A 14,521-nucleotide genomic window follows, 5' to 3' on the forward strand; every position below is an offset into this window, starting at 1 on the left:
TGTTATAGTAGTAGAAGGAGGAGGAGTAGTAATAGTAGAAGTAGTAGTAATACTACTACTACTATTTCTACTACTACTACTGCTACTACTACTACTACTACTACTACTACTACTACTACTACTACTACTACTTCTACTACTACTACTACTACTACAACTACTACTACTACTACTACTACTACTACTTCTAGTGCATCAAATATTTCATGTGCAAAGGTAATTGTAATAATGCGTTTACAATATAAAGTTCACCCTAATCTGAACATGAACTAAGGTAGGCTAATCCGCGATTTTACCTTTTCGAAAGCGGACACAATAATGTTGGTTTCGCGAATTTTACATTAAAGAAAACCCGTGATTTATCATTTGATCCGGACTTTGGACATTTTTTTATAAATTGTTTGTATACTCAAGCGACATGTTTAGAAATGGAGGTGTACGTACTGCTACCCATTACCAATCTCTTGCACGACGGTCACATTACATTCACCTCTGTGTTGGACTCAGAACGGACTATTGTTATGAAAGCGTCTCATTCATGTCATGATCATTCAAAGCGTTCATCATTGAGGTTACAGTATACTAAACAATCTCTTGCACGACGGTTACATTGCATTAACTGCATTAAAGAAAACCATCTCATACCATGATATCTTATATCAGTCTTAATTAATTATTATAAAATTGATATGTTTTTTATGTTAAGAAACCAACATACATAAATACGTCGAAACAATACCTTACGTCACTCAATAAAAAATATGTACAATTGTTTACATTTGCGGAGTGCGTGGAATGATTACATCTGTGTAAATGGGCAATAAAATAGTTCCAAAGAGTTGCATTAAAACTCACAAGTTTTTGCACGATTTATCGTACATTTAAAAGTCATATTTCTTAATTAAATGCATGCGATCTTAAATATCCACACAAATATACGTTGTAGGCGTTTTAGCTATTTGGTAGACAAAATGGCGTGCTGAGCCTTATGCAGAGTTGTATGTGAGAGCAAGGAACGACAACTCTGCGTGGAGATTGACCCATTACGTGGCAAAGAACGTTTTGAGAAAAGATAGAAAGCCACTGTCGGATTCTTAAAAGCGATGGGACATACAGAAGGCTGTCTATCCCGAAAATGTAAGTGTATTTTATGTGATTTTTAGTCACACAGACACAGTGTAGGTCATATAGCGACTTTATGGGAACAAAAATGTATGTTGATAATATTCTACTGTAAGGACGGACTTATACGAGATTGTTATGATTACTCAGAAAACATTAACGCAAATTAATTAGCCGCTGTGAAAGTGACAACCACAACATGTATTTTGTGTGAAAGGAAAAAGTTCAAAACTAGCATGAAAAGCACGGGCGTATTGTCATATAAAAACTTTGTAGCGCACAGGATCTAGTATCACGAAAATACTTAAGTCGATATTTTGACTCAACTTTGAGATTTTGCTCAATTGTTGAGATGATTTTAAACACCTTGCTAAAATTGGTGATCACGAAACGTTTTTGAGTACTGAGTCTAACTTATCTTTGAGTTTGAGCACAACTATTTGAGCACGCGTTCAACCTGTCTCAAGTTGTAAAGCAGTACTCAAACATGGCCGCTTTTGATGAACGCATTCAACGTTTACGAGGAAATTAGCCGATTTAACACGTTTTTGAGGTAAGCAGCAACCCTTAAGAAAAAGTAAGCGATACATATCGATTTCACCCGGAAACTATTTACATATTTCATTGTTGGATTGCTGATTTATGAATTGGACGCACCGACTCATCGTTCATTGCCGATGCAATATTTGCTGTCAGTTTTGATAGTAAATAGGGCAAAGAAACCTTTGTTTGACACCTTTATCATTGCTAAATTGCATTGATTTTTAAATGGCAAATACGTAGAATTTAACCCCAAGACGTATAGAGTAGTTCCCATTTGTTGACAGAGCATTTGACAACACATGCCTTGGTTTTAGTTGCAATAATCCAACTCCCAACTATAGACGAGTTAATTGTTATTGATTACATTCGGGATTTTCCGCGCATGCGCACTGACTGGTTGGCAAAAACACTGGTTACAGTAACGTAAAACATGTATAAAGGGCTTTTGTTTAGTCAATAAATTGATAATAAATACGAAATAAACATTAAAACTCTTTAAAAAAAAAAGTGCAAATATAGCATATTTAGTACCAAATAAATGTATATTCACAAATAAAATTTCCTCTTCATAAAAATACGAAGTAGTTATTAGCATAGAGTAAACGTGATCGGAAGACTTAATACTGACAATTCCACAAAATAAAACAATAAATTAGCCGTATTCTTTCTGAAAATAAGACTTGAATAAATTATATTTAAACACTAATAAAACATATTTTAATTGTATTATAATTTTAAGTGGTGTGGATAGTGTTTTATTTCATCAGCGATCAATAAAGTCAGAGGTGCATTTAATCAATTATAAAAAAAGCCCTAAAAAGCGGAATACAGTACTATTTTTAAATATTGTGGTAATTTTCTTTTACATTGAATGAATTTACGTTTCGTTTACATTGAATGAATATAAATTCAATTTACCATACAAACGGAAAAACCCTGCATATTAATTACCCAAATGTAACTGTCTTTGCATGTATATTGAAATCTCTATTAGTAATAAGGAGTGATAAAAATATAGCATTTTATGATAGATGCATATATTTAATTTATCTAACGGCCCCTTTTGTGACTGCTTATGTTCATGATCGTGTTTCGGACCCTGCAGTAATGTACAATCTTTACACATAATAGCGGAGTTAACTTTTGCCGGTACCCGTTAAATACCTTAATTGCATAGCAGTAAAATTGCACAATATTTAAATGTATAGTTATTAAACAATGTATTATTAAGTTTAACTGGCTAATAAATATATACACTCGTTCCCGTTAATACATTTCCGACAAATGTCTTCATTTTTGTTAAAATATTTCATAAAAAATTAACTTATCAGTATTTTTAGCTTTAAAATGTGGCTTAAATGATTGCTCAATATGCCAAGAGATGACATAGAGGTATCGTGACTTATGTTTACTGACCAGACACTCGTCTGCAACATGTGGTTTATGCAGGGGTCCAAGTGTAGGTCCTTGGGTTTATGACACCATGTTTTCTTTGTAATTGTCTGGACAGTATCCGATCATAACGAGATAATCGGTTTGTGATAACAAAGGTGCAATTATACACCGGGATATAAATGCTGCAACAAAGAGTGCCAAAATTAGTGTGAACAATAAAATAAAACAATTACATTAAATAAAAGAATTTATTGAATGTGTAAGAAGGTAAGTTTTTCCAGACACATAAAGGTTCAAATCAGTTACCCTATGTCGCGTACATACAATTGACCTATTCGTTGTTTGTTTTTATCCTTATTTGTTTTCGTTCATTAAATTTAATTCATTCTAAAAGAATTTTAATTTCTGAGAAGTTTTTAACTAAAAATGGTCGCGATGAAGTGCCAAGTAGAGGGATTTTTGTTTAACCACATACCGAGCTCTTAGATTGTGTTCCACTCCCGAGTTCGTTGTCAGTAAAAACAAATAATAATAAAAACAATAAAATCGTTCCAAAGATGCATTTCCTTGCATGCTAATGTTTTATTCAGACATAATTAGTAAAATTATATTCGATATTGTGCATGATTATCATTAAAAACGAAGATTTCGTCAACCTTCTCTATATGCGCTTATATAAATTGCACCTCTTTTGCCAACCAGTGGGCGGAGTCTAAACTTTGCAGGTGCGTGTGACGTCACGCGTTAACTCGTCTATTGACCCTCCGGGTCTGGGAATTGCAACTGGTTTCGCAATTTACCATAGCAAAATCCCCGTCGGGATTTCAGGCGGGGATTTATTGGTAAAATTAGCAACATAAACTATTTTCTGGCATGAATTAACACAAATAGATCGTCAATATATCTATAATGAGCAAATTAAGATAACTTACATGATGTGGTGTGCTCGCAGAAGAAAGATTTTAATCAAAGTTTCAAACACGTCAAGCGTAAATGTAAATGTCAACTTGTTTGCATATCGAACAGTTTTTATTAACCAAAAGAAAAATTAAAGGAACGCATGCGGTGTGTTTACAACATGTACTTATAAACGGTTTACCTATGCTTTTCTCCGAACATACAATTTATGTTTTTAAGAAAGGTTATTTTCAAATATTAAATATTTGTTTTAAATGGACAGAAATTTTATATATAATTTGTTCAAATTTTAATTAATACTTATGTTAATTGTATATGAATAGCGCTCAGACAACAGACATTAGGAAGAAACAAAAGGAACGATGACCCTTAGATCTGCCGTAAGGGAATTATAACACAACAGCATCTACAGCAGCAACATTTATTAGCTCTAAAGCATACAATTGCTTTTAGCCATAAACAAAATAGAAAATAACAAAAGTGTAGTGCATGGATTATAAGAATTATGAAAACTAGGAATTGATAGAAGTTACAAAAAGTAATCACTGATAAGTAATACAAGTTGTATGACTTTCAATTGATAATGACTTATTCATCAGAATAAGGTAAGACATAAATTAAAAATTCACTTCTTAGTAACATAAGACTTGTCATTTTAATATTGATATTGAGTGTAATTCATTGACTTCTGAGATAGACATTATTATACATTATAACAATAAGTAAAACACTGGAGCATGATTTAAGAACAATGATTTATATAAAACAACCCATTCAAAGTGTAACTTGTATTCATACATATATTTGAACACCATATATTCATATGTATAGAAACATATAATCAGGGATTTCGCCAGGCGATTTTAGCCCAGCGGACTAAAATGCGTGCGCTTGACATTTTCACCAGAGCTTGCAAGCTTTAATCCGAATGCTGTCTACATTCGGCCAACGTTCAATCAAAACATGCACGCTCTTATCAGCGCTCTTATCAGCGGTGTGTGCGTAAGGGGCATAGGTAACACGTATGAACGATTTACAGGTCGTTAATGGGGATCGATTATGGTCGTAATATCATAATAATGGTCGATAATGATCTATTATTACCGGTACATGTGGAGGTAGAGCAATTAAAGATATGCTCAAATTGTTTGTTTGTTTTATTTTTATTAGTTTAAACCTATTTATTTTAGCTCGATTGCATCGAAAGCCGTATGCTTTTATAAACGCTCTCGAATCTGTTTCCTGGGACTAGAACCAGTACTTGGTGTCTTTTGGGGGAGATCGAAGGAACGCTCACAGTGAGGTTTTAACCCGTGACTTCCCGATCGCTAGGCGGACACCATATCCACTACGCCACGGCGATCTTTTTAAATATTTTAATTGTTAACGACTATTGCAGAAAATAAACAAGTATAAAGAACTTGCTTAAAAAAGAAACCGTAACTGATGTGTGTTGCGGTTGTGCGTAATTTAAGTTATGAATACAATTAATTGGAATCAAACGTCTTATTTGATTGCTCCCGACCATTTAAAATTTGTTCACACTATTTTCTTAACGGCGACTATAACTTCACAGTACCAACATTTAATATATTCAGATACAATATATACATATATATAGTTTCTTTCATATTTACGGAATTCGCTATATACCTAAAACACATTTTTCTTTAGTCTCTGTGCATGACAGAATACAATCTAATAAACGACAGGAAATTGGAAGCAAGATTTTCCATTGGTCACAGAATGTTTTTCAATCATTATTTTGCTTTCTGTTTGCTTTGGTTGTTATTTAATTTTATAATATATAACTTGACTGAAATGAACTGAGGACAAATACATAAATATTATGAAATTGTGTGTTTTAGTAGCTCCAAAGTAGTGTGGATTTTGATTTATAACATTTAGAAAGTATATAAAGAAATCGACACCAACCGCCTGCCGCTGTGCCTGACCAAATTTCTGGGGAAATGCCAGTACATATATATTCTTCGCTTGTTATTCTTGTCTGTGTATCATTTCATTCTCATCAGTGACAATTATCAAATGAAAAATCTCTCCAAAACACCTATCACACCAACACATCCGCATTTTGCACAGCACCTCGAACAACAGTGACAAAGATCACACTCACATACAGAACAATTCTTTAAAACGCAACCTTCCCTAACGCATAACTCACTTTCACCCATCTCTTTAGTTAACAAAGTCTTTAATACTGACAGCCTCAAGCACTCAACACTCTTAAACGTCTCTCTCAGTCCACTGTCTCCCACTAACGAACGACCGTAGGGATAGACAACTGCAAGGGACGGTTTCCCAGCCCGGCCTCCCTCCGCACCTCCTGCCAGTATGACAAAGGATTTCTTGGTGCACCCCAATGGACGACTAGACGAACATCCGCAATGTCAATCTGTAAATGACCAGATGTTAGATTTGTATTTTCAACACGGAACATAATGCCCACGTTATCGACACATAATAAGTTCACCAATGCATACATACGCATTGCCCTGTACGCCATGAATTAATCGCTCTGTACTCAATCAATTTATCAATAACTTTATAATTAATTCGATAAATAAAGAGACTTCGATTATCAACAAGGTTCATGTATTCAATGTACCACATCTCCATGCCGTAATATCTAGATCAAACAAACACGTTTCGTCAATCTATTTACAGAAAGCTCGAGTAGTTGGTCACATTATTAATTGTCCAGTAACTTACCCCCAATCCAAAGGCCACAGTCGCCACCACGATCTTCACACTTCCATCCCCGGAAAACTCGTTCAGGATTCGATTCTTTGATAAGTCGGTGGTCGAAGCATGGAACATCTATTTCAATTTGTATTTCAATACATGCATATACCAAAACACTCATATGGTAAACAAATTAACACATGCATTACCGCCTTTCAACTTTATGTACGTCTTCAATGCGGACTCGAAATATAAAATGATTTAATTAAACAATAGTAAATTATGCTCGATTGGTTATTGTCGGCTCAGATACTACTTCAAGTACCCGGTGTAATTAAAAAATATACTGCAAAGTATGTGGGGTACAGAAAATATATACCGGTTTTAAAAAGTATTCCGGAGTATGACCGGGTGCGTATTTTCCTATCCGGGGTACATTGTAGAATACTTCTGAGTACTCGGGGTACTTTTAAGTAGTACCTGAGCCGACAATGACCAATTGAGCGTAAATTATGTGTGGTGTCCCTCGGTCGTGGTTAGGCTTTCGCTTTCAATAAGCACGATCACACACAGGGAAATATATGTAAATTTATCAGCTGTATGTGTGTATATGGTACCCCAGGTACTTTAAAGTTTACTACACTGTTCCCGGTGTGCGGAAAATATACTTAAAGAACCCCGTCGTATTGCCGGGTGCCTTTAAACGTATTATTCGTACCCGGGGAACATTTAGTTTACCTAAGGGTACACGGGGTACTTTAAAGTAGTTCCTGAGCCGACAGTGATCAATTGATTATGTGTGGTGTCCCTCGATTGTGCTTAGGTTTTCGCTTTCTGTAAATCTTTTAGCTGTATGTGTTTATATTTCATTATAACAATGCATATTCATTTCTTTGTTCTTTCTTGTTTTGTTTGTTTAGTTTCTTTTATGGTGTTTCTTTTTTTCCATTTCTTTATACTTTGTGTGTGTGTGTGTGTGTGTGTGTGTGTGTGTGTGTGCGTGTGTGTGTGTGTGTGTGTGTGTGTGTGTGTGTGTGTGTGTGTGTGTGTGTGTGTGTGTGTGTGTGTGTGTGTGTGTGTGTGTGTGTGTGTGTGTGTGTGTGTGTGTGTGTGTGTGTGTGTGTGTGTGTGTGTGTGTGTGTGTGTGTGTGTGTGTGTGGTGTGTGTGTGTGTGTGTGTGTGTGTGTGTGTGTGTGTGTGTGTGTGTGTGTGTGTGTGTGTGTGTGTGTGTGTGTGTGTGTGTGTGTGTTGTGTGTGTGTGTGTGTGTGTGTGTGTGTGTGTGTGTGTGTGTGTGTGTGTGTGTGTGTGTGTGTGTGTGTGTGTGTGTGTGTGTGTGTGTGTGTGTGTGTGTGTGTGTGTGTGTGTGTGTGTGTGTGTGTGTGTGTGTGTGTGTGTGTGTGTGTGTGTGTGTGTGTGTATGTCTGCAATATTTTCTATGTATACATGTATATTAAATAATCTAGCCTAATAGCCGAAAACAAATGTGGAATATGTTCAATAAATATTTTAATTGGTGCAGAAAGTGTTCATAGCATTTCAACCCTCATTCACTTAGTAAAATAGTAAAACATACGCCCGATATTATTCAACTTACTAACGGAACATGCCACTTATCCGATCGCAGCGAAATTACAGTCATAAGAATGTGTCCTAATTCAAACTACAATGTTATACACAATACAATTTCAACTGCTACCATAAGACCAGATCGTGAGATACCACTGTGAAAACAATTTGTGTAGTGTAACCCTTTCTTTCCCTTTGCTCTAATCGACAATAACAACTTCCGACATAAACGATTTGATATCAATTTTATGTTTTGAGCATTTCTCAACAAAGTAGACGCAAATTGATGTCGATTGTAACAGGTATTGTGTTTGTAACAATGTATTAGGTTGATGTAACTCGATTTTATGGACATATGTGAGAAAAAAAAAATTTACATTGAATTTGGTTTTAACAAGAAGAACTATGAGCTGTACGTATGGGGTATGTACTCATAAAAGCTCAGAGCATTCAAGAAGAACTAGCCTTGGTTTTAGCAAAACATTTTAACGATGAATGTTTTAATACTGTATAAATGAAATCTTACGATAATAAGAAAGTTTTATCTAAAATTATGGTGTTTCTTAATACATTATTTATGTTTTACTCGTTCGACAATTGCCAGCGTGTATTAATCGATGTAAATAAATGAAGACTGATTTACCCCACCCGCTTATGACTGTTGTAGTGTTGAACGTGTAATTCTTCAGGTATCAGTATCAGGTATTTCAATAGATTTTAAAAACCAGGAGTCAATGACTCCTGGACTGAAATTTTGAGGAGTAAAATTGGAAAATGCTGGGGTCAATTTCGAAGCGCGTTTATTGTGTTTTTGTCTGTATTATTCAATGTTTTTTTATTAACATATGCTCTAAGAGTAGCACAATATCTTAAAAAGTTATACTGCTTTAATTAAATAACAATACTATGATACATAGCACAACATTTGTTAATGGTACACAAAGATAATGACAAAACATAAATAATTTGTGCGAACAATATCCACATTAAGTTTTTCATTTCACACATTTTATTATTTCTATCACTATACTATGTTTATTTGTAAAAACAATAAATGCTCATTAAAATCTACTTCATCATAACACATTTAAGTCTTTTAACACATTTAAGTAATTTAAGATATATGGTAGCACCTTTTCATCACATATTTATCGTCATTATATTCTCATCATCCCTATGATAGCTTTTGTAACAAAACACAGTCTAAACGCATGGAACATCTAGTATATCTATTACTGTTTATCCGAATACTATACATGTCCGAAATATGTACACTTAAGAATGCCTTACCTGTAGTAGTTTAAATTTAATAATCCAAATTTTCATTCTTGTTTTCTGGTTTAACAAACCTTATCAAATGTTTGTTAAATCCATTTAATGCTTTCTCCATTATTGAATCACCATTACCTGTTACACAGTCTTCAGGATAGTTCATTTTATCCACTAGCCATTCGGGATACTTGAATGGTGAAGACAAGTAGCCCAGCAGCAAAATTACTAGCCCAAAGAATTTTTTTTAAATATACACCCTGCTAATGGGTTTCATCATTCAATAGCAGATAATCTTTTAAAAGGTAAAATTGTATCAGCGTTAACTGTAAAGCCTATTGCAAAAACAATTGCAACACAATATAACAAGACTTGTTATATTGTGTTGCAATTGTTTTTGCAATAGGCTTTACAGTTAACGCTGATACAACTTGAAGTCGAGGTAAGTATGTCCTTCAATGGTTTATTAATTATAACTCTTTAACAAGTGATTAACGACTGCTTCATTCATCTCATCTTCACTACTGCAATCCTGGATATCCTCGTCAGAATCCATATCCTGTAAAACAAGCCTGATCGTTATTTTCCATAAGATTACTTGACACGTGAAGGCATAGATGGCATACTTTTATCATACATGTTGACTTTTTTCTTATGCTGTGTTTTAAATCATAGCTTATTAAACTCTGTCTTACAGAAGTAGCTTCTCCTTCATCAATGGTTGATGTGGTTGATGGAGCTGGTGCTGTCATGTCTGTGACCTCTGACTCATCCTCTGGTACCTTCCTCTTTCGAGAATACCCCAAACGCCTACCAGTGCTGCTTGTCTGCAAAAAATTGAAAGTCAACATATATGCTGCAATTACTAATTAATTTACCATGTGCTTGTGAAGTGAAGTAAAAATCAATACCCTAAAACAGTAAATAAAACAACTGTAATATGATATACTGCACGATATCATATGCACCAACAGATATGTTTATAGTTAAAATAAATAGGAAATAGAAGTAAAGGGAACAAACCATCCACTCCATTATGGCATCATCTGGGTTGAATTGGGCAATGCTGGGGGCCTCAAGGTGGATGGCGACCAAATCATTTAATGTTTCAGTGCTCATCTTCCCCTTCTCTTATGCTTGATAAGCTTCATTGCACTGAATGTTGTCTCATTTTTAACAGAAGTTGGTGGCAGCGCCAGCACCAGTTCCACAAGCTTTAGGGCCAAATCAACATCCCGTCCATGCATCAGACGGAATATGTCTGGCCATTTCACGCCTTCTAGGGAGTCTGGATACCTGAAAAAGTATATTCAAATAAAGCTGAAAATGAGCAAACCTAGTATTAATTTTTTAATAAGAATCAAAATCCTACAAAACCTCACTTACTTTTCATACGCATGGTCTCGCAGAAGTTTCCACTCCTCCAGAACACTTTCCTCACTGTCAAACTTGAGGACATCTCTGAAGTGGCCACACAAAATTTTGACCTCACCATTTCCATACTCTGGAAGTAAACACATAATAATTTTATTTACCAGTATAGTTGACAATAAGTATGAATCTGCTGTACAATACTAGTTCACAATTGCATTTCAGAGAAGTACTCATAATGAAGAGAAATAAATGGGGATATTTAAAAAAATATTTTTTTTCTTTCTAAAGTTTGCTAAAGCCATATACCAGTAAAATTGAATACCATACACTGAAAACTGAGAAATAACTAATAAATAATAACAGAAAAATACAACACTAACAGGAACACCATAACACTAACAGGCCTTTCCCAAGAAATTTGCTAAGGCACTGGGGCAAATAGTCTTATGCGCTTGTTCTGGGTAACCACTTGAATTTGTTTAATTTTAAGGTACATTGTACTTAACTAAACCAAATCTTATTGAACTTAAACTTTAACTTGAATAGCTTTTGAATCTTTATTAACATCTCCTTTTTGATGATTTTTTGAATACATGTTGAAAGATTATAGCAATACAAATTGGTGTAAACATTGAATAAATTGAATAGTACTAAGGCACAGGGGTGCCCCGGTGCTTAAAGCGCACATGGAAATGCCTGCATAACTGTGTTATACGTTTCATTGATTGGTCATAAGGCCAATTGTTCAGTCCAGTTATTTTGGTAGCCTCAATGACTGGGTCCTTCTGAGGAAAGCGTTCCACAATTTTGCCTATGACAGAGTCAACAATTTTTTCCAGCACAGGTTGTGGTCTCTGACCCCTAAATGTCAACTCAATGCCATCATAAGCTTTGTCAGAGAGGACTTGCTCAACGTCAGCTAAGCACTCTGACTCCCTGAAGCAGGAATGGTTATTTTTTTTTTTAACTCTTTAACTACATGTATTATTAAAACGTGTTGGCACTATATATTTTAACATACTTACGACTTCAAGATCACAAGGCCTTTCATTGTCACAGCTGCCCTAGAGTAAGCATCAGCCAAGAAAACCTCCTGCTTCTGTAGATACTTTGACAGTCTCATCAACATTGAAACCACGGCCTTAATAAAATTAAAATAATTTAATAATGACAGCATTTAAATAGGAAAGAATTCCGTTGTACATGTAATATCCAAAAGCCGGTATTTAAAAGCAAGTCAAATATTATATTTTTGTCAAAGTTTCGTTCATGAAATTAATAAATGAATATCAATTATACAATAATAAAATTAGCAAATATAATTAGATAGCAATTATTGTTATAAATACATTTAAATTAATATCACACTAGTTATCATTTTAAATTACCTTGAGCTGTAGCAAGTAAAGGATCAAAAAGCCAACTGTAGCCAGCTTGGCAAACCCCTCTGCCTTGGCATTGTCATGGGATGACGTCTGTAGCTGGTACACTAGCGCTCTGTAGCCTTTAAAGAAGGCTGACAGTGAACGGTCCAAGTGTGGCAACCATCTGGTCCCACCGATGCGTGTAGGCATTATAGATGTCTTGAAGTCCATCATGACGAATGCTCTCTGAAGCGCTTTCTTCTGTTTAGGGGACTTGTGGTACAAATAATACAGTCCAATAAGTAGAGTCATACTCTTTTCATACATGTTTATGTTTGTCAGTTATACGGCATCTTTGAATGCCAGTTCGAGTCTGTGAGCTAGACAGTGTGTAGCTACTAGGTGTGGCCATTCTGCTTTCAACAGTGTTGCAAGTCCAGTCTTGTTACCTTAAATTTGAAATATAAATGAATTATTTTAAAGAAACTAGTCTAATACTCTATGGTAACAAACACGTAGATTACAATTTTAATTTAATGTGGGAATACATATTCAATGAATAAACCAAATAAATAAAAGACAAGAACATACAATTGATAAACACAAATAATGAACATGTTTGAAAAATTTCGACTGAGGTATGGAACTCATGACTAAATGGTCATTCAAGAGTTATTTGCACGAGACAGCGTTAATACCTTTCCTGTCATATATAGTATTTTAATGTGTAAATATATAACTTTTTTTTTCAGATTTTGTTATTGACAGCCCCTTTGGGACGCTTCAACAAGCCATAGCCCCTTTTAGCTGCTTTTGCTCAGATTTAAAGAAGGATTTACCAACTATTTTTGTTGTAACATTTTTTAGCTTCTGCCATGTATTTATTTCAGAGTTGTGTATTTATTTATTCAAGATTTTTTCAAATATGTGCAATATAAAATGTATTTGTTTAGGACTCAGAGGCACAGTGCAATATATTTAATAAGATTTATTATAAGCTTTACATAAGAATTTTATTTATACCCTGCATATTTGCTGCTCCATCTGCAGTGAAACCGACGAGTTTTGACTGCATTTCATCTGTAATGTGAAGTTTTGCAAACACTTCCTTGACATGCTCATGTATGTGTTTGCTGGAGCCAGATTCAGCACAACCTATGTGCAAGAATGTGTCCTCAACACGTCCGGAGTGAACAGTTCGAATGTAGATGTTTTCAAGATCATCTCCCGTGAAATCAGTTGACCCATCAATTGTGAAACTACAGAACTGTGTATTCTTCAATTTTTCTACAGTTGTTCTTTGCACAACAGTTGCAATAGCTTTTGTAAAAGAAGCAACAGCTTTGTCATTACGATAGTTCACACCAACATCCAATCCCTTAGCCTCATCTAACACACATATGGTACTGTATGTTCTAAAACTCATGTGGGTTTTGGCCAGTGCATGGGCAGTGCGAAATTTGATAGCCAGACTGTTGTGCTGACTTTCATGCAATGTTCTTAAAGCTTCAGCAGCCTTACTCTTACAGGATGGTTGTGATTTCGCCTCTCCTATCTCAATGTACCTTTTATGCACGATGCTATCATCATGTTGTTTAACTGACTCGAGCTTAAAATTGTCTGTGCTTTTTACAAAGGCTAGGGACTCGTGCTGTTTTGTTTTCATGGACTGTACGCGACAAACTGAACAATACATTACATTATTTTCATATTTCAACCAAGGATAGATGTTTAACCATTTTCCTTGAAAATCACGTTTACGACTTTTTTCATAGTCATTGCTTGACTTACGTTCCGTTGTTGGCAGTTTCTTACCCGGCTTCGCTCCAGCGACGTATTTTAGCATAATGCACGTATGGATTACAAGTTTGGAAACAACACACGGAACGTAAACACACACCAGGTTACAAAATAAACCGATTTTCCGGAAATGCAAGCCGCGGACGTCGATTGGTTTACTTTTCAAGTAAACACATCAGCATGACGTTTGCCAATAGTAAATAACCAGTCTTAATTATTCATGACGTGGCCTAAATTAAGACTCGTAAATAACCGACGAATGTATGGACCAATCGAAACGCGTTTAAGTCTCGTATTTTATGCGAACTTGAACAAACTTATTTCGGAAATCTTCGCGAAGTACTCACAAAATAATGACGTCTATCACACTTAAAAATGTAAACAATATTGATGCACGGAATTTCTACTGGCCCGACGGGCGTACGATATGGCAATTTTAATACGCCCGAGTTATAATTTTCACGCC

General features: G+C 35.1%; 2 protein-coding genes and 1 pseudogene across 3 annotated transcripts in view; 1 reads left to right on the top strand and 2 right to left on the bottom strand.

Moving 5' to 3' along the window:
• The first annotated feature begins 1,044 nt into the window (after positions 1 to 1,044).
• LOC127854470 (polypeptide N-acetylgalactosaminyltransferase 5-like) overlaps positions 1,045 to 14,521 on the top strand; it is a 168,394-nt gene continuing 154,917 nt past the window's right edge. Inside the window, exon 1 of the mRNA XM_052389520.1 lies at positions 1,045 to 1,137. The gene's annotated coding sequence lies outside the window, so the exon portion shown is untranslated. The remainder of the gene's footprint in view (positions 1,138 to 14,521) is intronic.
• Positions 9,984 to 11,477, bottom strand: LOC127854686 (zinc finger protein 862-like; annotated as a pseudogene).
• LOC127854471 (zinc finger protein 862-like) lies at positions 11,530 to 14,241 on the bottom strand. 2 transcript variants are annotated; one of them, XM_052389523.1, is made up of 3 exons: positions 13,279 to 14,241; positions 12,280 to 12,704; positions 11,530 to 12,032 (listed from the first exon to the last, which is right to left on the bottom strand). In XM_052389523.1, exons 2-3 carry the CDS (start codon positions 12,580 to 12,582, stop codon positions 11,913 to 11,915), a joined length of 423 nt encoding a protein of 140 aa, XP_052245483.1. In that variant the 5' UTR covers positions 12,583 to 12,704; positions 13,279 to 14,241; the 3' UTR covers positions 11,530 to 11,912. The 2 variants fall into 2 exon arrangements, with proteins under 2 accessions (XP_052245483.1, XP_052245482.1); XM_052389522.1 differs by lacking the exon at positions 11,530 to 12,032 and having other exon boundaries at positions 12,446 to 12,704.

The sequence above is a fragment of the Dreissena polymorpha genome, chromosome 13 (assembly GCF_020536995.1).
Source record: "Dreissena polymorpha isolate Duluth1 chromosome 13, UMN_Dpol_1.0, whole genome shotgun sequence".
NCBI classification, from domain to species: Eukaryota; Metazoa; Mollusca; class Bivalvia; order Myida; family Dreissenidae; genus Dreissena; species Dreissena polymorpha.